Genomic DNA, 24,699 nt, shown 5'->3' with positions numbered 1-24,699 from the left:
CTCTGAATGGACAATCTTACTGCCGTCGCGTACATCAACCATCTAGAGGGTACCAGGTCCAAGCTTTTATCAACCCTAGCAAAGCATCTGTCAGAATATTGTCTTCCTCGAAACATCTCAGTCAGAGCTGTTTACCTGCCAGGGAAATTGAATACAGTTGCAGACTGGTACTCCAGACATCTTCAGAATTCCAGCGATTGGCAGCTGCACCCTTCAGTGTTCAATCGTCTTATTTCCATCTTTGGCGACCTTTCCATAGATCTCTTTGCTTCACTCCTCAATTCCCATCTTCCTTCCTTCTTCAGCTGGAGACCGGATCCGCAGGCTCTCGCCACGGATGCTTTCTTTCAGATCTGGCCATCATCTCTTCTTTATGCTTTTCCTCCTTTCCTTTTGATTCCTCGAGTCCTTGCACAGGCACGCAGGCAGCAGTCCGCTCTGGTTCTCATAACCCCCTTTTGGCAAGCTCAGTCTTGGTATCCAACTCTCTTGGAACTAGCGGCCGACTGTCCGGTCTGGCTTCCTCATTTTCCCGACGATCTCCAGGGTAGTCAGCACCACATGGTCCTCGACTATTCCCTTTTTCTCACAGCCTGGAAGATTTCGGGTCGTCCTGGAGAACCCCAGGAATTTTGGAAGATGCTCTCAAACTCATCCAACAATCTAGAGCCCGTGGTACCACCAAGGCCTATAAATCTGCATGGGGCGCTTGGTGCAGCTGGTGTATGGACAGGAATTCGGATCCCTTTTCAGCTGATGTAGTATTGGCTGTGAATTTCCGTGCTTCTTTGGCTTCCCAGGGTAAAGCTTACCATACTATTAATACTTACAGATCAGCCATTTCTGCTCAGCACTATAGAGTCAATTGGAGACCGATTGGTGAGCACCATCTCGTTTGTCAGCTTTTGAAGGGAGTAAGATATGTTTTCCTTCATCTCCTAAGTACAGCATAATGTGGGATGTTAATTTGGTATTAAGATTCCTCATTGACTGGCCGGATAATGCTTTCCTTTCCTTAAGCAACTGTCCGCAAAGTTGACTATGCTTTTATGTCTGATTTCCCTTAAACGTGTTTCAGATGTTAAAGCTTTGGATGTGTCCTCCTTTTTCTTTTCTCCTCTAGGTGTTTCTTTTCAGGTTCGAAGGCACACTAAAACTAACCTTGCCTCTGTTTATTATCCGTTTTTTCCCTCTCAACCCAAATTGTGTGTTGCAACTTGTTTAAAGAATTATGTGAATCGTACTTCAGACCTGAGACCCTCCTTCGCCTCCCAGTTACTCATTTCTTTCCAAAAGCCTCATAAACCTGTTTCTTCCCCTACCTTAGCCCGTTGGATCAGATGGATCATGTCTTTAGCTGGGATTAATGTTGATTCCGTTAGGGCCCATTCTGCTAGAGGTGCCATGGCCTCTCAAGCTTTCTGGGCTGGAGCCTCATTGCAGGATATTCTCAGGTCTGCAGACTGGTCCAATAAAAATACGTTTAGAACCTTTTATTGTAAACCAATTTCTCATGTTTCAGATTCTGTTATTGCTATGCTTTGAACATGCATAATATGAGCCTCCGGTCTTGTAATAAAATTGAGATTTTCCTAGCCTTGGTGTCTGAAAGGCTAGATTTTATTAAAGACATGGTGGCGAGTATTATCCCTCCACTTTATTAACCCTTCCCTGTTTCTTTATTTCAGTTCCAACTCCTTCTTCCAGCGTTGGTTCCGCCTAATCCACATGATGTTCTCCCTTCAGAACAAGATGGCTTCTTCAACAGTTCTCCTTCCTGGGCTCGTCTCTCCGCTCACCAGCTTCAAGATTGTTTTATGGACATTTTCGCTGTTATGGCCATATTTTATGCTGTTTTATTAGTTACTTATCCTCCTCTTTAGTTCTCGCATCAAGAAAAGAGGTTGTGTTGTTCGCAGTCAATATACTAATAGCTATACTTGACGACGTACCATTGGTTGTTCACCCATTGTGATGTCACTTTGTAGTTTTTCCTTTCCCTTTTCTTGGGAAATGTAGTTAATTCTTTCCTGGCTGCTGTTAAAATTAAAGCAAGAAAAGACTGCATAATACTCGCCTCCGTGTCTTTATGAAAATCTAGCCTTTCAGACACCAAGGATAGGAAAATCTCAATTATAACGTTAGCTACAGCTGGGTGATGTGATCTTGTGAGTATAATGTCTGATAGTAATCTGCGAATGGCTGAGCCATTGGCCAGCCTCTGTGACCATGTAGTCAGCACTCCAGGTCCAGCACTCCATGTATTCAGCAGTCCAATGAAATGTGATTGAGTTCCCCTATTGTACTTAAACAAATAGTTTCCCAATATTACTATCACACTCGTAGATCTGCTGCTGGCATGCCATCTATAAAACTGTAGCCACATCAAGTGTAGGGATATTCTCTTACTCTTCAAGTCCTTAAGCCTGGCACAGTGGCCCATGTCTTGGTATTGCCTCTCAAGATTGAGGATGTGAGATTCCAATGTTTTTGTGGCCTTTAGCTTGCCCTTTATTACTCTTGAAATGTATGCAATAGAATAGGCTCTGATGACTGACTTGACTAGTTTCTTCTATGAGGAAGTCATTGCACCATTCATCTTTTCACAATCAAGTATTACGGCACTGCACCCCTTACGTGGATTTATCAACATTTCTCACTGTGAATTTGAGTGGTGAGCGTTCAGATTGGCCACTTGCCAGCATACACACCCGTAAAACTAAATGGAGGCCATGTGCTGAAATAAAAACATAATCTAGCTAGGAGAAAGATGCATGCACCCCAAATAAATCACAAATTCAAGACAAGTAAGAGCCAGTATGTCAGACATTACCTATGTCAACTTAGGAAACAAAATCTGCTCGGCAGAAGTGACCAGTGGTCTATGTCTGATGTGTGCTGTACCTTTTTAAAAAAAACATTAATTTTTCCATTATAATCTCCACTCATCATGCACCGAAAAATTTCCAAACAGGCTTTGTACAATGGGAGCAGGGCATAAACATTCAAGACCATCAAACTCTGCCTTTAACTGACCCTGTGCCGAATCAGTTCTCTTGCATACTTGTCTAACTAATAGTGTTTTATGTGTAAATCTACGTTTTTGCTTAAACGAAATTGCCACCCCTATGAACCTAAAATGGAGGACTTTTGAAATATACTGCAAGTTTTTGGAAAACAAGATGTTCATTGGAAAGGAGGAAGTGAAAAAACAGTATTTGTGTACAATTTGCATTTACTGCCTCATTTTGTCCAGTCTACACCTGCTGTTATCACCAAATGGAAGCTGGTGGTAAATGCTAGTAAAAACCCTGAACTAAATTTACCCTATCCTCTTAATTACCATTGGAGCAAATATTGTTTGCGACAATTTTAGTCCATATCATCAAGTGATAAAACATTTGTTGCTGTTTTGAGGGCCACCTTGTCAATAACATTAGCAATAACATTATGGGCCTTATTACGAGTGTGGCAGTCTATAGACCACCACACTCGCGGTGGCGGTCTGAACTGTCCCAATGGGGCGATCCAACTGCCACATTACAACCCTGCCAGTCGGACCGCCAGGGAACTGCCAGCTTTGCCAGGATTTCAGATCCCAGTGGTCAGGAGGATGGTGGCTGTCCTAATCCACCAGGCTGTCCTAATCCACCCCATTTTCTGCCAGTGGTTTATGGCAGTAGAACTGCCATGAAAAGGCTGGCGGAGAACATGTGCAGGGGACCCCAGAGGGGCCCCTGCACTGCCCATGCACTTGGCATGGGCAGTGCAGGGGCCCCCCTGGCCAGCACCGTTGCAATGTTCACTGTCTGCTTTGCAAGAACATTGTGAGGGTTCTTGTGCACCCTGCAGGTGATAGCATTGCAGCCGGCTCGATTTCGAGCAGGAGACAATGCTGTAGTCTGTTTCCAGCTAGGCCGGCGGACGGATACTCAGATTTCTACCCGCCGCCCTAGCAGGAAATCCATAATAGGTCGGGTGGGGAGGTCGGCGCGCACACAGCGGTCACCCTGTCGGGAGTTTGCCAGACGAAATTCTTCATCCACCACACTCATAATGGGGCCTTATGTGTCTGAAAAAATCTTTATACATTTCACTTACATCCTCAGAACCCATTCGTCTATGATGCAACACCAAAGTCTAAACCTGATGCAAATTATATCATCACAAGAGGAGAAACAAATGTCTTAGTGATGGTTCTTTATTGAGAAATGATCAAAGGGGGTCTAAATGCAATATTTCAGGCTTTCCTTGATTTGTTACATGCTTCTTCATCTACCCGCAACATATAAATTGATCACTGCAAACCACACATTGATATATATGTTGGCATGCAAAAAAGCTGCCTCAACAGAGTAGAGATGGAAATAAATGAAATACAATATCAACAGTGCACTGCTGTGTCAAGAAACAATTTAGGATTGAAGGATTCATTAATTTATATGCCACTTCGATGTTGGGCTGGGAAATCAAACTTTTGTTTCTTAAAAGTCAATAATTGTCAAATAGTTGTTTGGTTACATATTGTATCCTTTTCTTGATGCCTATGCCAATGATATGACACTCTCTAAAATGTCCAGTAATTACCTTCGGTAAGCAGTGAACTAGTAGGAATCATACTAATTTATTATATTGTGATTTCATGGTACCCCAATTGTATTGGATTTGGATGCCTAATACAACTTTCACATTGAAATTCAACCTCTTTTATGAAGGCATACATGAATGTAAGTCCTTTCTGCATGATCATTTAAGGGATGGTGGTTTACATATTAGTAGAGACAACTATTTTACTCAATGTAACAAAGAGTACATGTGTTGCTACTTCTCACTAAATGTAATGATAAACCTATAGGGGTTCTATATATTTAATAACCAGATCCCTCCAGCCTGATTTTGCGTTTGAAGCACAAAAAAATTATGTTGTCCATTTTAAAAATTTGAACCGAATTTCAGATTGTATCTTATTTCATTTGTTTTTTTTTGTGGAACTTTGTTGCACCCTCGTACCACTGTAAATGTGATGATATGACTTCCACCATTTCATACTTATTTTATTTGGTCTGAATTACAATTCAATGCTAATTTTGGATATTGTAGAAATCTGGTAAGCAAATTATCAGTGTTCATAGGATAAACCCATGATCTTGTATGAAACAATGTACTTTAAATCAATAAGGCAAAACAAATTCTGTAATTTTACACCACATGCATGCTTATTTTAATTATCTACAAGTGCACACAACGTAAAGTTTCCTGCAAAATGCTACCTTTTTCTTATCACAAATGTTTAAATCTAGTCCTATTGTTGGGGGCTTTCCCAAATACACGTTAGCAAGGTTGTGAAAACCTATAAGGCTGTGAGTGTATTATAGACTTTAATGAATCGCTAATCATGAAAATAAATTGTATTTATTTTTATGTTAATCTAAAACTGATGAGAACATTTGGATCTTTAATACCCACAGTACTGAACTCAGCTCTCATCTTAATTCTTAGATAGGATTAAAATAGTCATACAAAGTCATACCATACATTTTAGATCATAAACTCCATTTTCAATAGCAACTTTAAAATCTAATTCACAGGAAGCACATCACACAAAACATTCACATACCCCCACTTCTGAAAATATCAGCTTTGTGTGAGAATATGAGTAAATTTCCGACTGACCTCATGAATTGGTAGCTGAAGGTAGTTACGACTGCACAGCTATGTGCCCACCTGCATTATGCCAACACGGTGTTGGTCTGAAAACGATGTCATATGAGATGTTTATCCTGGCAATGGGTGATAGAGTCTTGGCAGATCCCTTTTTTGCTCACAGGGTAAGGATGTGGCAAGCCCACTGGTTATGCAACCACTTAGGAACACATTTAATTTGAAAGCAAAGGCATTGTGGACTTTAGAATGGTCAGTTTAGAACAGCATAGGCTAAGTTATGGTCTGACAGCTGGATTGTTTAACCCAGTTGGCAGAATGTTACAGGAGTATTCACCTCCAGTGAGGTCTCCAGCTAGAGTTCACTAAAGAAGTCGCTAGTGACCAAAAATCCTTTACTTGTTGAAAAATTGCTATAAAGAGAATGTATGTCTCAGTCTAGCATTCCTATTACACGAGAAAACCCTTCTGTCCTATGTTATAGTGATCTTCTGTCTCCTTTGATAACCAAAATAGCTTCTGGTAATTCAGGTAAAATTCTACTGAACCGGAATGGAAATTGTGCCAGAGCTCACAATTAGTTTTGTGCATAAGTTCCCTTCACTTTATCAGACTGCACTTTGATTGAGCTTTCTTATCAGCCAATAATGTGAGGTGGTCCAACTTTCTTAAAAGCAAGTATTGTGTAGAACCACATGCAGACAGTATTTTGCAAAAACCAACCCCATTTATAAGTGTTGAGTACTTAACATTATTACTTCCTTCCTAAAAAAAATCACCAGCCACAAGCCTATTCTGGCAAATCACTGAATGAGAGGTTACGAAACATTACAAAAAACACATAGATTAAAGCCACCCCCTTATTAATCACCAATTAAGATTAAATTCCCCTACCGTTGAGTAGCATGCGATTTATGTAATAGGGACTACCACAAGGTTGACTCCTTTTTTGCCTACCTTTGAAAATGTACATGCCTTTTATGTGCCTCCACGAGAATGTCCAAATGCATGCAAGTGACATTCAGATCCATTTCTGGCTGGCAAAGAGACTAGAGAACCTAGAAATCAACGTCACCTCATGCACAGACCTGGGCCCTCATTATGAGTTTGGCAGTCAGTGGACCGCCGCGGTGGAGATGGCAGTGCACCGCCACGGGCCCAGCAGTATAGACCGCCATATTACGAGTACTGGGAAGGCACCTGCAGAACACAATCAAGTTTCAGTCCGGACCGGCACCGTGGACACACCGCTGTTGCCGGCGGAAGGCCTCTTCAGGCTGGTGGTGAGACAGTTTTCACCCACTGTATTACAAGGTTGCACACCACCATGACTTCCGGCGCAACATGGTGGAAACGAACAACATGAAAGGAAGCACTCACCTTCTGGAACACACGCACATCCATAGGCGCCATGGCACACAAATTGCAAGTCTTCCCAATGCTCCTGCTGGCCATTGACATCCAGGAACAGCGACGCCGACATAGACACCAGCTGTAAGTACCCCAGCCTAGCACACACTGGAGGGAAGGACATTAGTACACACACACACGCACAAATGCAGTCACCACACACACATGCGCAAGGAAAGCCAGCACAAGCGATGTAGGAGCGACACCAACAGTGCTGGTTCAGATTAATATTATTTGTAAGGATAAAAGCGCAATAAATAACACTATGTACAGAATGCCACAAGGGCCAGTGCATCACTGTCCAATAGTCCTGGGCATATAAGGACTGCCCAGCTTGAATCCTGACTGCAATGTGCAGACCTCCACACGGCAGGAGCAGCAATGGGGCATGCAGGCACCTCAGGGATGGGGGGGTGATCATGCCTTGGATGGGGGTCCCTCCTCCTGCCACCAGGCTTCCCCTCCTTACTGTCCCGCGTACGGGGGGACACCTTAGCCTTGCCCTGCTTACCTGCCTTCTTGGGTGAGACAGCGGTGGAAGCCACAACAGCAGGGGAGCCAGATGGAGTGCTACCGGTGCTAGAGGTGTGAGGGGAAGGTGTGCTTGTATTGGCAGCACTTCAGACTACTGTCTACGGGGCATGGCTCAGCCTAAAGGAAGACAGTGAGGTGGAAAGCACAGGTCTGGCTAGGGTTGCAGTGCGTTTGGAAGGGGCAAGAACTGGACCAGGGGACGGGAACAAAGAAAACTCATGGAGAAATCTTTTTTTTAGGGGCAGCGGGTAAGTCATTAGTAAGGCGTTTGGGAGTGGAGGGAGAGGGGATGGTTGACTGGTGTGTACGTGGATGTGGTTTGGGTGCTGGTGCGTGGGTGTATGACATGTGTGTGCTGGGTGTGTGTTAGATGGATGAGTGTGGCCGTATACATGTACTGGGAGAAGGAGGGGAAAAGACAGGGAGATGGCAGGGGGAATGTGTGAGTGAATGTTGGGGTGGTGTCTGCAGGTAGGGTGGATGTGCTGCATATGGTTGTAGTGACTGTTGTGGTGTGTGCAGATGTGGTGTATGAGGTGCATGTACGGGGGTCTGCTGCTGTGGTGATGGTGGCAGTGACGGAACATGTGTCTGGACATGCGAGTGATGACGTGGTGTCTGCATGTGTAAGTGGTGAAATGACTGTGAGGGGGAGGAGGCGGGGGAGTCAGTATAGGGAGTGGATGTTGTTGTGTGTGCGTCTGGATGGTGTCTGTGTGCATGTAGGTGGTGGCGTCTGTGGTGCATGTGATGGTCCTTGTACTCTGGGTCTGTTGGAGGGGATGCATGCTGGAATGACGGTGTGCTTAGGATGGAAAATGGGACAGAGATGAGGGAGTGGGAACAGGTAGTTGGAGGGGGGACGGAAGAAGAAGAAACACTGGTTGCCGGCAATGAGGAGTCCAGAGCCTGAAACGATCTCTGAAGGGCAGACAGGGCACTGTGAATGCCTTCCAGGAATGCATTAGACTGTTGCATCTGGGATGCCAGTCCCTGGATGGCATTCACAATGGTCGTCAGCCCAACAGAGATAGACCTCAGGAGGTCAATAGCCTCCCCATTTAGGGCAGCAGGGCTGACTGGGGCAGGGGTAGAGGTGCCTGCGGCGAAGGAGATGCCCACCCTTTAGGGTGAGTGTGCATGGGCAACTGGGTGGGGAGCTATAGGGAGGGCGGTGTTGGTAAGGGGGGACATATATGGTGCAGGCATAGAGCCTGAACGTTCCGCCACCACCAGGGAGTCACCATCGGAGGTAGAATCGGATGATGGTGTAGTTGATCCTGTCTCCCCGTGGTGCTCTCCTCGCCCTCCGTCCCACTGGTCCCCTCGGCTCTGCTGGTGTCAGCCTCCTAGGTCCCGTGGGATGCAGTTTCCCCACTCGCTGGTGCCCCTTCTCCTCCGCCAGATGATGCTGATGCACACAAAGACAGAGGAGGACAGGGAGGGAGGGTGGTACAGTGACAGACAGGGTGGGAGAAAGAGAGACAGGGAGCAAATGCCACCACAACAGCCCCATACAACTCAACACAACATACACAACATACTACAATAGCTGCCATGCCTTCACTCACACATGCAACTCCAAAAGCAGCCCATGCGTGCCCCCTCTGTCATGCACATGAATATCACTCATGCTGACACAGATCCAATCCTGCACAGGATGAAAGCCATACCCTCAACACATGGCGGAACCAGCCTATTGGACCATGTCTCCTCAAGATCACAAGACCCAAAGTATATATTCTATGGGCATTTGGAGGCATACTTGCACAGCCACATAACCCATGCACATCTAGCTGTGTGATGTGCAACCTCAGACTACGCAAACTACACATACGCCACATGCAACAAACAGCAAATAGGGATATGGCCCCAGCAACACAGTTTGGATAGTTGGGAGTACAATGTGTGTGAACTCCAAATGCACGATCCCTGTCCACAACAGATACCCAGCTTATCTACTTCATAGTTGCCATGTCATCGATACTCCTTAGCAGTTCAGTTTACCTACTCACATCCTGCACAGCATCTTCACACATGGATGTAGAACATCTGACCTCAATGTGTCCCAGGCCTAATCTGAAAGTAGCCAGCTAGCACACATTCCACTGCCTTCGCACACAGCACAGGCTGCACCTATCACACATGACATGACCTGAGTACGAATGTGGACACACCCCCTTGTGGCTGCTGTGCTGCCCTAAGGCGCCCATCCACCTCAGGGTACGCCACCGCCAAAATGCAGGACATCAGGGGGTTAGGGTCCGAAGTGGGGTCAGGGTCCGAAGTGCATCCCTGACTCGTTGGAAGGACGTCCCCAGCTGGGTCTCACCGGTCTTCCGCGCCCAGCGTCTCAGGTCCTCCCACCGCTTCCTGCAGTGGGTGCTCCGCCGGGCATAGACCCCCAGGGTCTGCACTTGCTTGGCGATGGCACGCCAAATCCACTTCTTCTGATGGGCGCTCACCTGCAGGGATGACATGGAGAATAGGAGACTGTCATGTAGCGTGGCATCTAAGGGACTGCATTGGACACAGCACATCTCATGACATGCGCACATATCAACATTCCAGTTAGCCTCATAGCCCTCAGCCAGGCTCTTAAACAAGTCACTCATCCTGCTCCCATGGCCCCGTCCACATCCGTATCCACTCACAGACAGTGCAATCATTGTGGACTCACCTGCTGCCCTGGTGCCCCATATAACTGGGCATACAGGGGTAGGACACCCTTCACTAGTCCTCTAGTTCTTCCTGTGACAAGGATGAGGCCCTATCCCCTGCAGCACGTGGCATCTTGCCTACCAGTGGCAGAGCACAGCAGCACATGCAGTGGAGGTCTTCTTTGCACAAGTGCCAGGAGTCATGTGAACATGAGCACATGAAATGGCGGTCACGGCTGCCGCGGACAGCACCGTCAGCGCTGGCGGTGATCGTCATTGGCTCATGTGTCCCATAGGCAACCATGTTAACCAATGAGGAGTTGCACGGCAATTCCACCTGCCTAACGCCATGACATCTTACGCCAGCGGGATTCGCTCACTTCCATCTGTCCTGACAGGCGGCTGCTATTTTACAGCTACAATGTGTATAGAGAGGGTTCATGGAGTGGGGCATGGATGTTTAACAGTGACCTGTGCACAGCTCCACTACGTCGACACAGTCCTCAACGCACATTATGATTGCTACTCCCTCTTATTCCCAGGTACGGTGGAAGAATGATGGTGAGAAATGCACCCGTCTACAGGCCCCTGGTCGATCTTGCCACCCTTGAGGAGCGGCACGTCATCCAGTGCTATCAGCTGAACCGTCAGTCCATAATGGAGCTTGTGAGCTTTTTGGAACCAGATCTGCGGCCCGCTATACGTCGTCCTAATGCCATCACACCCACAGAGATGTTGGCAGTCCTCCACTTCCTTGCCTCAGGGTCCTTCCACATTACAGTGGGCTGGGCTGCCAGAACGTCCCAGCCTATGTTCCGCCACGTCTTGAAGCATGTCCTATGTGCCCTACTCAAACAAATGGTCAGCTACATCAGGTTCCCCCAACGTAACAATTTGCCCACTGTGAAAGCAGGCTTCTACGCTGTCGCACATGTGCCACATGTGATCAGGGCTATTGATGAGACCCACACTGCCATGGTGCCACTCAGGAGTAAGAACTACTACTCTACCAATGTTCAGGTGGTATTTCTTGCAGACCTCTACATCACACTATTGACTGCCCTGTTCCCAGATTCAGTGCATGATGCCTACATTCTGCGGAACAACTGCATCCAACACCTGATGGCACCACTGCAAAGGGATAGTGCTTGGCTCATCAGTATGTAACGTGTCATATGAGTGCCTCTGTATTCTGCACACTCTACACCACCTTCCAGTTTTACCTACAGTTTCCAATATGCCTATTACCTATGTGCACACAGGTGACTGGGTATCCCAACCTGCCATGGCTACTGACACCTCTCAGGCATCCGACTACAGCAGCGGAAAAACGTTTCAATGAGGCCCATGGTAGGACCCAACGGGTTATTGAAAGCACCTTCGGAGTGCTGAACGCAAGATTCCGGTGCCTGCACCTCGCTGGAGGGGGCCGTACTGTACAGACCAGCAAAAGTGTGCCAAATCATTGTAGCGTGCTGCATGTTACACAATTTGGCTCTCAGACGTCACATCCCATTACTGGATGCTGAGGAGGGTACAGCTGTGCCAGTGGCTGATGAAGGGGACATTAGGAGTGTTGAGGAGGAGGATGACGAGGATGCAGCTGATGCCAGAGCAGAGCTGATACAACAATACTTTCACTGACATACAGGTACGTGTAACAGCCATGTTATGTGACCAGTTGCAATCTCTGCAGTGTGCACGGCTGCTACCAGGGTTGTGTGTTCAATGTGGGCATTGGGTTTACACATTACTTTGCTTGTGGTGCTGCTAACTGTATTGCTGAACTTGTCAATGATTGCTCCCACTTCTGGCACTATCACATACATTGGTAGGACAATGGTCTGGCTGTTACACATGTCATGACTGTACATTTTGTACTCATGGTAAATGAAGACGTAGGCAGTACTGTGCTCAAAGGGGTTTAATGATTTAACAAATGCAAGGGCTGATGAGTGGGGTCATGGCAAGTGGATCAAGAGTAGTTAGCCCACCTTTGGGGAGTTGAAGTCCAATATGATGGCCTTTGGAAAACAGATTTCTGACAGTGGACAGTCAACAGGGTGTGGCTGTGACGCACCAGGGTGTATGACCAGAAGTGGCTCACTCCCTGCGGTAGTCTTGGCATCAGTGCAGGCTGGTTGTCTGGTTGGACACCCTCGCTTGCAGGGGGGCTCCTCAGCTACAGGGGAGGGGGTGCTGGTGTTCTGCGTGTCCTGTGTCCTGTGGCTGGGCCTCCTTTCCACTGGCTGTGGCTGACATGGATGACCCAGAAGTGCTCAGGCTGATGGCAGGGGCCTGCTGGTGGGAGGTGGATTGACGCAGGATGGTGGTTAGGTCTGCCAGCACCCCTGCTATTAAGGCCATGGTGGGATTGTGGGTCTGCCACTGCTGCATGGCCTCCTGATGGTTCACCCTCTGTAGCCTCTGGGTCTCCTGCAGGGTATCGAGGATCTGGGCCATGGTGTCCTGGGTTTGGTGGTACACACCCAGGACTTGGGTGAGGGGCTCCGAGCCGGTCTGCTTTTGTTGCTGCACCCTCCCTGGGACCATATTTCCCTCCCACTACCCCTGGCCACCTGTGCCTGTGGCCGTGGCACAGTTTGTCCATTCCCAGTAGCACCAGGGCCTTCATTGTCTGAGGCAGGTGGCCTTGACTCAGGCTCCTGTACTGTGGGGCACAGCTCTAAATGAGTGGTCCCTGAGGCACAGGTTTGGGGAGGAGGGGTTAGCTGAGGTGTTGTAGCCACAGGAGGGTGAGTCCGGGGTGTCCAGGTTGCGGCTGCTGAGGGTGGACTGGCCAGTCACCCCAGATGGCCCAGCAAATCGTCGTCCTTCAGACATCCACTTGGGCCTTCATCCTGAGGAGGGCTGTCTGACTCTGGCATCCTCTACTGAGTGGCAGTAGCAGGGTGAGCTGTGGATGGAAAGGGTGAGAGTTAGTACATGGATATGTTGTTGTGGTGTCATGGTGTGCTGCTGCAGTGGGTGGATTGGTTACCCAGGAATGGCAATGACATTTGCAGCAATGCAGACACTGCATGGTATATGGGCTTTGAGCCATGCTTGTCATTTCATTTGTGGTTGTGGGTTTGCTGTTTGACATTTCTGTAATTGCCATAGATAGTGAGGCAGTGTTGGCTAGCAGTCGGGGTGGGCTGTGGGATGGTTGTCTATGCAGGTGCTCCATTGTGAGGTGTGGGTGTGACTCGGATCCGGACGTGCGTAGTAATGGGTTGTGGGAGTGGTAGTTGGGGAGGTAGTGAAGGTTTGGCATGCATTGCGTGGGCTGGGTATGTGAATGGTGGGCGAGGGGTGGTGTGGCATGCAGAGTGGCAAGGTGGGGTGATAGTGGGGGGTGCATTCTAGTGGTTTGTGATGGGATAGGGAGTGGTGGGTGCTTGGAAGGCATGCAGGCTTGAGTGGTAAGTGCGCGGGAGGAGTTGTTTCCTTACCTGAGTCAAGCCCTCCAATGATTCCAGTCAGGCCCTCCAGATGCATGATGTCCAAGACCTTCTCCTCCCAGGATGTCAAGTTAAGGGGAGAGGTGGGGGTCTGCCGCCAGTCCTGATGAGTGAGATGTTGTGCCTGGAAGTCATGGAACGGACCTTTCCCCTTAGGTCATTCCACCTCTTCCTGATATCCTCCCTTGTGCGTGGGCAGCTTCCGACTGCGTTCACCCTGTTGACGATCCTCTGCCATAGCTCTGTTTTCCTGGCCATCGATGTCTGCTGGACTTGTGCTCCCATCAGTTGTGGCTCTACTCTGATGATCTCGTCCACCATGACCACCAACTCATTGTCGGTGAAGAGTAGGTGCTTGGGGTGTGATATGTTGTGGGGGGGGTGCTATGTGTGTGAGATGCTGTGAGGGCGGCTGGTTGTTGGGGTGCATGCCAAGTGTGATATTTATGCTCAATGTGCAGTGGTTCGTGGGTCATGGGTCTCTAGCTCATGGTGATATTCACAAGGGTTTGTGGGGATGTGTATTACAGTGCGGTGAACAGGTGTGTGTATGTATTTCAGGTGTTGGGTACTCGGGCTGTCCAATCTGGTGTTGCCTTCTATTGGCGGTGATTTCCTGTCCCGCCACGGTGAGCACTGCAATGGTTTGCCGGCGTGCAGGTTCAACTGTGCTGACTTTTGACTCATAATATGGAGGCCGGAATGGTGTTGGCGTGGCGGCCCAGGCAGATGGTCAGTCGCTCTTTCGCCGTCAGTGGCACTGGCTGTGTAGGATTTATGGCTGTGTTTCGTCAGGTTGGTGTTTGTAACTCGTAATATGACGGACACTGTAACGCCAACACTAGAGATGGCGCAGGAATTTTTCATGGCGGTCTTGCCCGAGAACCGCCAACTCGTAATGAGGGCCCAGGTGTCTTTCTGCAGGAATGAACCTAACACAATTATTGGTTTTGGCAGAGGCAGAGTCAAGTAAGTTATGATTTTCTGGGCCTTGAATTTGGAACACTACCAAAAAAAGGAACTTGGGAATCCTCTTTTATGACAAACTCTACCAAATCAATGCACTGGTCAAGGAGGTCAATATGCAGCTCTTGCTCATTTGAACAATCCTCCTACTTCAAAGTGACCATTCAGGGTTGTACTACTAAATGTCAACCCCGAGAATATCTTGGTACAATAATACTGAGGGACAAAATATGGTAAGGTAATTGCATATATGGAAATATGGATTCCCTATTCCTAACTCTCCATGTACATATCTAGTTGATATATGTACCACATAGGTACATATATTTTGAGCTAGGTATAGAAAATGTAAACTTGCTTACCTGTCAAAATGTGTTTTTTAATATTTTTTCCTCGAAAGTCTGTCTCATCAATATTTTGAGGTCGATATTCAGGGTGCACACCCCACTATGTGGAAGTCACAAGAGCCTTGCCTATTGCATCATCATCTACACCTTGCTCCCAAAAGTTTCTAGACAAACTTCAAAGGTTGCAAAATAGGCGAACCAAAATGTGCCAGAACCTCTGTAAATCTAACCACATTAAACCAGCAGTAAACAAATTCACTGACTCTCACTGTATGTAAGGATCAGCTTTAAGATCCTTTGGATTGTTCACAAAGCCTTGAGGGGAAAATGCCCAAATTGCTAGACCATCACCAACCCATTTATGTGCCTAGCTATGCTCAGTGACTGCTCATCTAATCACCAAATGCACATTCAAACTGGTGAAACATGAAGCCTGGGCCTTTGGAATTCAGGGCTAGAGGTTGCTAAACATGCCGAAGCTAGGTTTAGAAAACTGAACTTTCAAACTCCCTTACACTTGAGCTCTTCACCAAAAAGAGGTTGTAACTGAGGAACACTAGGTACTGTTCCTATCTCACCAATCAGTCTCCTGTGCACTACACTCACATAAAGTAGTCTCTTGTATCTAGAGTTTTAATGCATTGAAGTAAGTAAATGGGGACACGCAACAGTCTCCAAAACTAATAAATAAACAAATAAATACAAAGTAATTTTCTCTATGGTCACTCAACTCCCTGTTCTCAGACATTTTGGCCCTAAAACCTACAGGAAGTCATCAAGCCAAGCCCCAATACCCACAACCCCTACCTGTGGCTCCATACTCCAAAGACTTCATTTTAGTTACATAAGGTCCCTAGCCTATCTCTGGGCTTTGATGAACTGCAGAAACCATCCTCTGATTCCAGAATTGAACCATCATGCACAGACCCATTCATGATTCATGCAGCACTCTCAACTCCACAGCCCAGCAAAGCCTACAACTGTCTCACCTTGTTCAGTCTTCAAAGATATTTGGACAGCAGGAGATAAACAAGGACAAACTTTCTCACTAAAACCCTGCTGCACACATTCTTGTTTGAGCACCATAGGGCTGTGTAAGAAATTCTAATTTTTACTTCCTGAGCAGATCAGTAAAATTGCTTTCATAGTACATAGAGATACCCCAGATACTGGAAGTTTGAATACCAATTTGTATATTATTGTTCCAAACTGGTTATAATTTTTCACTACGTGATGCATTTTTATGAGCAGTCTTACAAAAAATATAAAGGTTTTACTGAAGATGGAAAGCGATTTACCATCTATATTCTGGTTGCCATGCTCAGAGCTGCAACAGCCCACTGGCAGAACAGGAAAGTGAACCTGGCTGCGGCTCACTGTACTAACCCAGGTTTGTGGATCCGCACAGCATGATATGTAAATAAGGACAGACGATAGGTGCCTCTTATTCAAATGTTGTAACAGACACTGCAGTCAAATGTAAAGAGTCATTGTCGGTGAATACACTTTAAAGTATAATGGTTAGTTTACTTATTTTTCTTAATTTCACGTGATTTTACTTTGCTTTACTTCGGTAGGTGTACTTGAAAAAGTGTATCCCAGAAACCCTTCAGAGCATATAACAAATTGCAACCAGGGGGAGTATTTAAGCACTAAGGGGTTATTCTAACTTTGGAGGAGTGTTAATCCGTCCCAAAAGTGACGGTAAAGTGACGGATATACCACCAGCCGTATTACGAGTTCCATAGGATATAATGGACTCGTAATACGGCTGGTGGTAAATCCGTCACTTTTCCGTCACTTTTGGGACGGATTAACACCTCCTCCAAAGTTAGAATAACCCCCTAAGAGTCTGATTTATATATTGGCAGTCGGCCTGTCCTCTGCCAGTACTCGATCGCCCTGGCGGAAGTCCCGACTGACAAATTTATAAATGTCCCTTGAGTCAGTGAATATTTAATGCATTGACAGGAACCTTCTTCACGGTGGTTCCTATGACGGCATTGTAATTTTGCAATACGGCTCCATCAAACATGTCGGAGCCATATGGAAACATTGTTTTTTATTTTCAAAACCCCATAGTGGAATTTGTTTTTGAAAATAAAAATAACACAAGGCCCCCTCTCCACGGCGAGGGGGGCAATTTGCAGTTTTTACTGCCCCTTACAGCCAAGGTTTTCCTGGCTGCTACGGACAATGACAACTGACCTGTATATCTTGCCATATTAATTTGGTGAGCAGATATAGGGCAACGTCCGACATCTATTACTCTGTTGGGAAGCTAGAGGGGGTCTAACCACAGAAGAAAGGAGTAGTCTCCTGCTCTTAAATCAGGCGGGTGGACCATTATGTTGACGGGAAGGCTACGCCATCACTGTTGTTATTTAATACAAAAAGACAGAATATAAATTCACTGCAAATAAGAGGTTCAGCAAATAGCACATATAGGTTCAACAATAATGAAAGTCTTTGACTATTCTTTTTTGAGATACACATGTGCCAGCCCACTGTTGCCTACTGAAGTGTCCTTATTAATATTCCTTCACTGTGCTTGTGCATTCTGGGTGATGACTATATATGAAAAGTTGCGTGCAAAGCAAGAAGTGACACTTGCCTCAGCATTTCGGTCTATAGGTTACTGCATAAGTAAGACCATCCTCAGGACTCAATGCGAAATCGCATTTATGTGCTATTTGCGATTACTGAACCCCCTATCTCCTGTGAATTTATATTCTGTCCTTTTGCATTAAAGGTCTCTGTCATTACGGCTGCATTTACTTTTTTGATTCTAGTGGATTAATCCAATATTCGTTATATTATGAAGGTATGATTATTTTCCCTTGTGTAGTACGTTTCAGTCTAATTGTCTGTGTAACTAAGGGTCTGATTTAAATATTGGCGGACCAGTTACTCCCTCACAATGGTGACGGATATCCCATCCGCCGAAAGCAAAATCCCATTATATCCTATGGGATTTAGATTTTGGCAGACGGGATATCCATCACTGTTGTGACAGCATAACTCATCTGTCAATATATATATTTGGCTCTAAGTGTTAAAAGAATCCTCTTGGGTGCAATTTCCCTCCCTTTTGAAGGAGAAACTACAGCTGAACAGTGCTATGCTGAAGTGAGCCCTGTGCTATGCTGCATTACAAAACGACATACTCCCATTTTACTGCATGTGTTACATTGCACGGCATTACACAAGCAGGGCAAGAAATCAGTTTAACAGTATTTTTGAAAGATGTGTCACTGCCCATCTTTGTATCATTTTACCTCAATATTTGCAATGATGAATTGTCGTGAGGTTACTTTAGCGTCTTATGTAGGCATATTTATTTTAGCTTGGGTCTGAGGTCTGTGCCCTTTCAACTAGTTACTTGCAATTTTATTTCTCTTATTATTTTAGCAAAGGCTTCATTTTAGTGGCAATGTTTTATTAGTTTATGTCAGTTGCCCTTCCACGCAGAATTTTTATTAATTTCTCTGCACAACATCTCGTCCTGTGCTCACTCCAAGGCTATACACAATAGTTTACCGGGTATTGGCGATCCAGAGAGCGCAATGTCTACCTGACAGACAAGACATATTATCATGCATGGACAGTTATCAGAATACCACCATGTTTTAGTATAAAACAGAAGGCTGTCTGAAAAAAAGGCAGAGGGGACATTCCAGCCAGCTTGCCACCTCAAGGTGCACGCCGTTACAGTTTCTGCTGAAACCTCACACTTCCTCTTTTGTCTGTATGGGAGGACTGCTAGCAGACTAACACACTTCTTTGTTACCTCTTTGTTACCTCTGGGGATTGGGCTTCCTTCCCAGGACTTGATTGACAGATTAGGGCCAACACTGCTATCACTCTCATGTAGACACTTAGTAGTGTAGGTAGGGATATTAGGGACACCATTGTGACAATATGGTGGGAATCTTAGTGTTTCTCTTTTCTGGTTACTGTTGTAATAGTCATGTGTTTCCTTATCCTCATAATCACAACTCATGCCTTTTTATGTAGAATACAGTTGCTTCAATAAAACATATACTGGACTAAGCTTTTGTTTGTCTTTTCATGTATGAGACTAGTATATCTGAGAGCAAGGGGTACGATCTGTTCCACCTCGACTTTCCTGAGGAGTCTGAGTGTCATGCAATGGACAGCCACAAACCACTTCTACCTCTCGGTATTGGTGAGGTGCTGCTAGCTAGCCGGAAGGGTTAGATCGACAGTTGTCACACGGTGTGAGAACGTACTCAGTCCCCATACTCGGTGGTGCTGTCACCCAAAATCCAGAAGTCTTGTTACCACAGCATAAGTCCATGACAGAATAGCAGAGAATAACAATTATGACCACTTTACTAGTGGGCCATGCCAGCACATTTATGGACAGTTTGGAAAAGATTTGTGCCAAGACCTTGGAAAGCACAGGGGGAACATTGAACACATGATCGTTGTCAAATTATTTTTTGAAACCTCTGACAGTAGGTTGATGGAGCGGCGTCACAAAGTGGCCACCAGGAAAGAGGACAGTAGGAATGTTGCCTTCAAGTATAGTCCCTGTAATTATACCCAAGGATAAGTGGATTGGGGCCTTGCATGCAACAAAAAGTAACTTTTGGAGGGGAGGTAAGTTGAGAGAATCAATACTGCAAGGAGAAGTTTCTGGGGGTAGCTAGAAATACTCTGACATGGAGGGTATATTTGAGAACTTTACTTAAAGCAGGTACTGGTCATCAATCTGCATGGACGGAGAGTCTGGCAGGGCGAGGAAGGCATACAGTATAATTTGCTGGGGCCTTGATAAGGGCCTTGGCTGAAAGAGAGAGGGATATTCGACTCCCACATGTGAGCGGTGGGGTTGATAAGGAACGAGTGGAAACTGTCATAAGTAGGGTGGGTTTGAGAGCACTGGGCAATCAACCTTAGCTCTTCTCTGTAAAGCATGCATTGAAAAGAAAGATGTTCAGTTAGTTTGTTCCTTAAGCAGAAAAGGAAAGAGGAATAATACAGTTGTAATAATGTGTGTTTTACAAGCTACTTTTTGTGAATGAGGAGGGAATCCTGCAAACATTCTCACAAAATTACACTGAAATTGAAAGTTGTACTTAGTTAGAGAAGTGTAAGATCTATTTATAATAATACCACTGGCTGCAGAAAAGGGCACCGAACTCGCAGAAGACAATAACCAGGACGTAGTGGGAAGTATATTAAGCACTTGAATACTTTCATGAAATGTTCATGATTTTTTTTAAGGTTTCTGTAATTCCTGAGAACAAACAGTTGGATCCTTCGAAAACTCCTCGATCTACAACATTAAAACTTAAACTCATTTCTTGACATGCCACCTCCGCGTCCAGCATCAAAACCCTTCTAAAGGACGGCCGTGCATTTCTGGAAAAATCATGTGAACAGCCATACTCCAACTAAAATATGTGTGTGCAAGCTAAGCCCTTCAGTTCTGCAGTATACCAAAGAGCTCTCCCCATCTACAGAAAACAAAGTAATGGAGAAAAAAAACAATCTCACTCTACAGAAGTCCCTCTGCATAACAGCCAGGCAGCTCATTGTATCATCCGAGGGCCAAATACATAAATATATGCAGCTCAGAGTCAGTGCACTCTGTTAGCCAAAGAGAAGCTAGACATCACCAGTTGGAAGAATGTCAAGTGTTGATACCTTCATTAAACTCTAGACTGCGAGTTTACACGTTCTGAGTACGAACTGTTTTGTTTACCAAGACTGCGAGGCTGACATTTCTTACCATAATTTGTAGTGGTGTGAGACATTATCCTTGTCATACTAGAAGTTGCGCACGTTTTGTTCGAATGCTCATTTGGACACTACTTGCAGAAGTGAGCATTTTGTGAAAGCTTGCCAATAAATTACTTTCTTATTGTTAAAAGTGCTGAGACATCACACCATCCGAATGGACTGTTATATTTTATTTTGACTTTAAAGGTGATTTCGCACTGTATCTTGATACACCTCACACACTCTCTTGGGTTATGCCTTTCTGGAGCGAGAAGAACTCAGATTCTGTTGAGTCCTGATTGCTAGTGACTGTGTTCTCTATCATTTAAGTTGCTCCCTAGGCCCTATGCATTCCTATTTAGGGGAATGTGGCCTAAAACATGGTCTGTCATCGACCTTATGCACCTGTGAGGTGGTTGGGCTGGGATGCTATTGCAACCGCTGCCATTTTAGCTGCCCTTTCATCCAACTGGAGATGATGTCAATCTTCCCCAAAGCTGGGTATGGTCTAGATATCATCTGACATTTTGTGCTCCAAATATAGTTTACACAAATGTTGCCCCATTGGAATTAATAATAAAAGATTAAAGTTGTCTATATTTTCATAATCACTACTTAGGACTATACTTATGTCAGGCAATATTTTTGCCAACTATATTTTGCCATAACCCATTGCTGGGTCCAGCATCCCCCTGCTGCCACTCACAACCAAAGATTGAAGGAGCAATCGAGGAGTCCAACTCCTGGTGAGAGCCACAGAAGAAAGAAAAGATGAAGACCCAGCTGATGCTCTGGTGCCACCTGTAAGTACTAGATGGGGGGGAAGCACTGACCAGTTTTTCTGGGGAGTTGTGCCTGCCATGGATCGGCCTTTGCACAGGAACTTTAACCTCACTTGGTGCTGCAGAGTCTGAGAAGCACAGTGGTTTGCCTGTGGCAATTCAAACAGCTGCTTCCAGTGCTAGACAGCTTTCCTAAGGGGTCTCTTGTCATTCTCTGGCCCAGGATCAGCTCCCGTTGGTGGCTTCACTAAGGACCAGGACCTTCTCTCCTCACACAATGGCTTAAAGGGGATTACCACTGATAACTTGCAAACAGAGGGTAAAACACATATTGGGTATCATCAAATGTTGATGTTGCCTTGTTGCTGGAGAATATTATGGGCTGAAGGTTCCTAGTGAGGAATTTGTTTCTGGGCCCTGGTCGTAGGTGGCTAGAGAATAAACCTGTTCTACTTACCTGCATGTGTCTACTCTTCAGTGGCTATGATTTGCCACTAGCACCAAGTCTGCTCCTTTTACTGGTAGGCATAAGCGTCTGCAGTATTTTAGAGTTCATAGGCTGTCGGGGATTACGTTCAGACTCTCTCCCGAAGTGGGGAGGGCAGTACCTCACAATCTGCTCAGTTTACCTACCCGAGCTGCGAGCGTTCCTATGCCGTGATTGGCTGCAATTTTGTGGATTTTGGTGTCTGCACGTGCATCACTAGGAGGTCCGTGCAGGCAAGGTTCAGGCCTGAATTCATGTTGAAACAGCCATTTTCCTGCGTGCATCACACCTTTTGGTGGCTATACTAAGAGGTTAGGATGGAATTTGTCCCCAACCTGATGTAAAGAAGTCAGTCAATGACTCTTTTGGCAGCTATTTCAGTGGTTGGGGAAACATTTCATTGTCTAACCTTATGTTTACGGTTTCATAGTAGCAAAGACGTGGTTTTAGCTGAGCTGGTACGATCAAGTGGACACTTCAAGCCTGCCATCGCGGTGACAGGCACACGTTTGCAACATTTATATCTTGGTTACCATATCTTGTTACCAGAGAAGTTGCATAGTGAAGATAACACAGCAGAACTAACTATTGGTAGCAGCTCACCCACACTAGGCCATACTCATCGAGAGAATTGCAGCTTGTGCACCATTTTTATCTGTTCCGGAAACCACTGGCCTGCTACCAAAGAAATTCATGAGCATCTTGTTCCTCACCAACAAGTTTCAGAATAATTATCCATTGTGAATGATGTTTATGCAGATGTGGATTTTTGGTAGTTCCTTCAAACCTTTGTGGCAAAGTGTTAACTCTAGTTTATAAAGGTCTAGTTGCATTCATGCCATAAATTAGGGAAGATTTTTGGTGGCCTCGAGTCGACATGGCCACTGACAGTTTTTTAAGGAATTGTTGTGCATGTTGTAGGAAAGTTCTCCTTTTTGCCCTGGTCACCCCCAAACGTTTTGGACAGATACTAGTGGTTACTGACTCTTGGCTGTGCCCTGGGTACTGCTTACCAGTCCCAGGGCCGGTGCTCTGTGTAAAGTGGATATGCAAATTAGGCTAATTATAATTGGCAAAGTTAACCTACCTATAAGTCCCTAGTATATGGTAGGGCATGGAGGTTTAAGGACCCCAGCATAGGTAGTGCCCCCATAGGTGCACTGCTGAGGTGCCCAGTGTCATTTTAAAGGCAGGCCTGTCTTGCTGGCTGCTTTTAAATTAAAGTTACATGCAAATGCAACTTTGGAATTAAAATTAGTTCCAAAGTCTTAAACAAACTTATTTTTACATATAGGTCACCCCTAAGGTGTGCCCTATGTGCCCCTAGGGCTGGGTGCCATGTAACTATAAGCAGGGACCTTATAAAAATAGTTTTATAAGCCCTGGTGAGGTAAAACAGCCAAATTTGTTTTTCCCTCATTATAGTGAATGGCCTCCATAGGCTAGAATGGGGAGACTTTATTTTAATTTTAAAATTTCCCTTAAGTAACAGATACCAAGAGTTTGGTATCAGATTAATTGTTATAATAAATCCCACAACTTCCAGTTGTTGGATTTAATATAACTTGTTCAGGTAAAGAGTTTTAAACTTTACCTAAGAAGTTGCCAACTTCAGCCCTGCTGTGTTTTTGCTGCTGTGCTCTGATTGGCCAACCTCTGGCAGCCTGGCCAGGCTGCCTTGATGAGATAAGAAGTGGCCTGGCTTCACACAAAGAGATGTGCTTGTAGGAGGAGATCTCCCCTCAGCAGATGGTGAGGCAGGAAGGGGGAGGGCTGCCAAACTGGTCTTCAAAGGCAGAGAAGGACATTTGGAGCAAACCAGCAACACCCCACATCCTGCAAACCCAGACAGTTAGGTGCCCCCTTGATTAGATTAGGAGAGGGGTGTGTTTAGGATTTTTATCCACACCAGTGGGTGGGCTCAGCCAGATGTAACCTCCAAAAATCACTTTCAGCCATGATGGATTTTTGAAGAATGTTGCCTCCTGGGACTGATTTTTGCCACACTTCCCAGGAAATGGTCATCACAGGGGGAAGGACCCTGCACCTGATTGGAGAACCAGGACCCCCTGTTTTTCACCCAGGAGCAAGGATAAAGCTGGCAGACCTGCACCCACACCTCAGATCCCCATCAGATTCCAACGAGGAAGAACCACAGGAGAAGAAGGACTGCCCTGCTGGACCCCTGGCCTGCACCTGGACCCTGAACTCTGAAGGACTGCACCAGCTGCACACTTGGGCTTCACCATAAAAAGGACTTTGCCTGGCTTCAACTGGTCCAAGGAGGGACTCCCTGTTTGCTACAGGTGAAAAATTGCTAACCAGAGTCCCCTGCACCAACTCCTGAAGAAATCAACCAGCTGACCACTGTCCAGTGGACAAAAAGGAGTTTGTGCCAGCTGCATTCTGGGAATTGTAGTCCACACCCCCAAGGATCATCTCAGAGCTTCTGGAACCTTGGGGTGAGCTGTGGACCCCAAAAGAACCTTAAAAGAACACCTGGGAGAAGATCCAGGAGTTTGGAGAACTTTTGAAAAAAAAAAGCTCCATAGAGGGACCGACCCGCAGCGGCAACTCTAGCCGGCTTGCCTCAACCGCGACCCAGCCTGACTTGCAGGTTCGTCCCAGTGAAGAAAA

The 24,699-nt window shown here is 45.9% G+C and overlaps 1 protein-coding gene across 3 annotated transcripts in view; it reads right to left on the bottom strand.

Annotated features, from left to right (window-relative positions):
• ACSBG1 (acyl-CoA synthetase bubblegum family member 1) overlaps positions 1–24,699 on the bottom strand; it is a 450,391-nt gene that overhangs the window by 299,343 nt on the left and 126,349 nt on the right. The window contains exon 1 of one of the 3 annotated variants that reach the window (XM_069222051.1): positions 5,674–5,777. The exons of the other annotated variants lie outside the window; for them this stretch is intronic. Within the exon in view, the coding sequence (XP_069078152.1) occupies positions 5,674–5,678 (5 nt within the window). The 5' untranslated portion in view covers positions 5,679–5,777. Of the gene's footprint in view, positions 1–5,673; positions 5,778–24,699 lie in introns of those variants that run through there. 3 annotated transcript variants of the gene reach the window in all.

The sequence above is a fragment of the Pleurodeles waltl genome, chromosome 3_1 (assembly GCF_031143425.1).
Source record: "Pleurodeles waltl isolate 20211129_DDA chromosome 3_1, aPleWal1.hap1.20221129, whole genome shotgun sequence".
Lineage (NCBI taxonomy): Eukaryota > Metazoa > Chordata > Amphibia > Caudata > Salamandridae > Pleurodeles > Pleurodeles waltl.
Note: the sequence above shows the minus strand (reverse complement) of the source record. Positions and strands in the feature narration are given on the sequence as shown.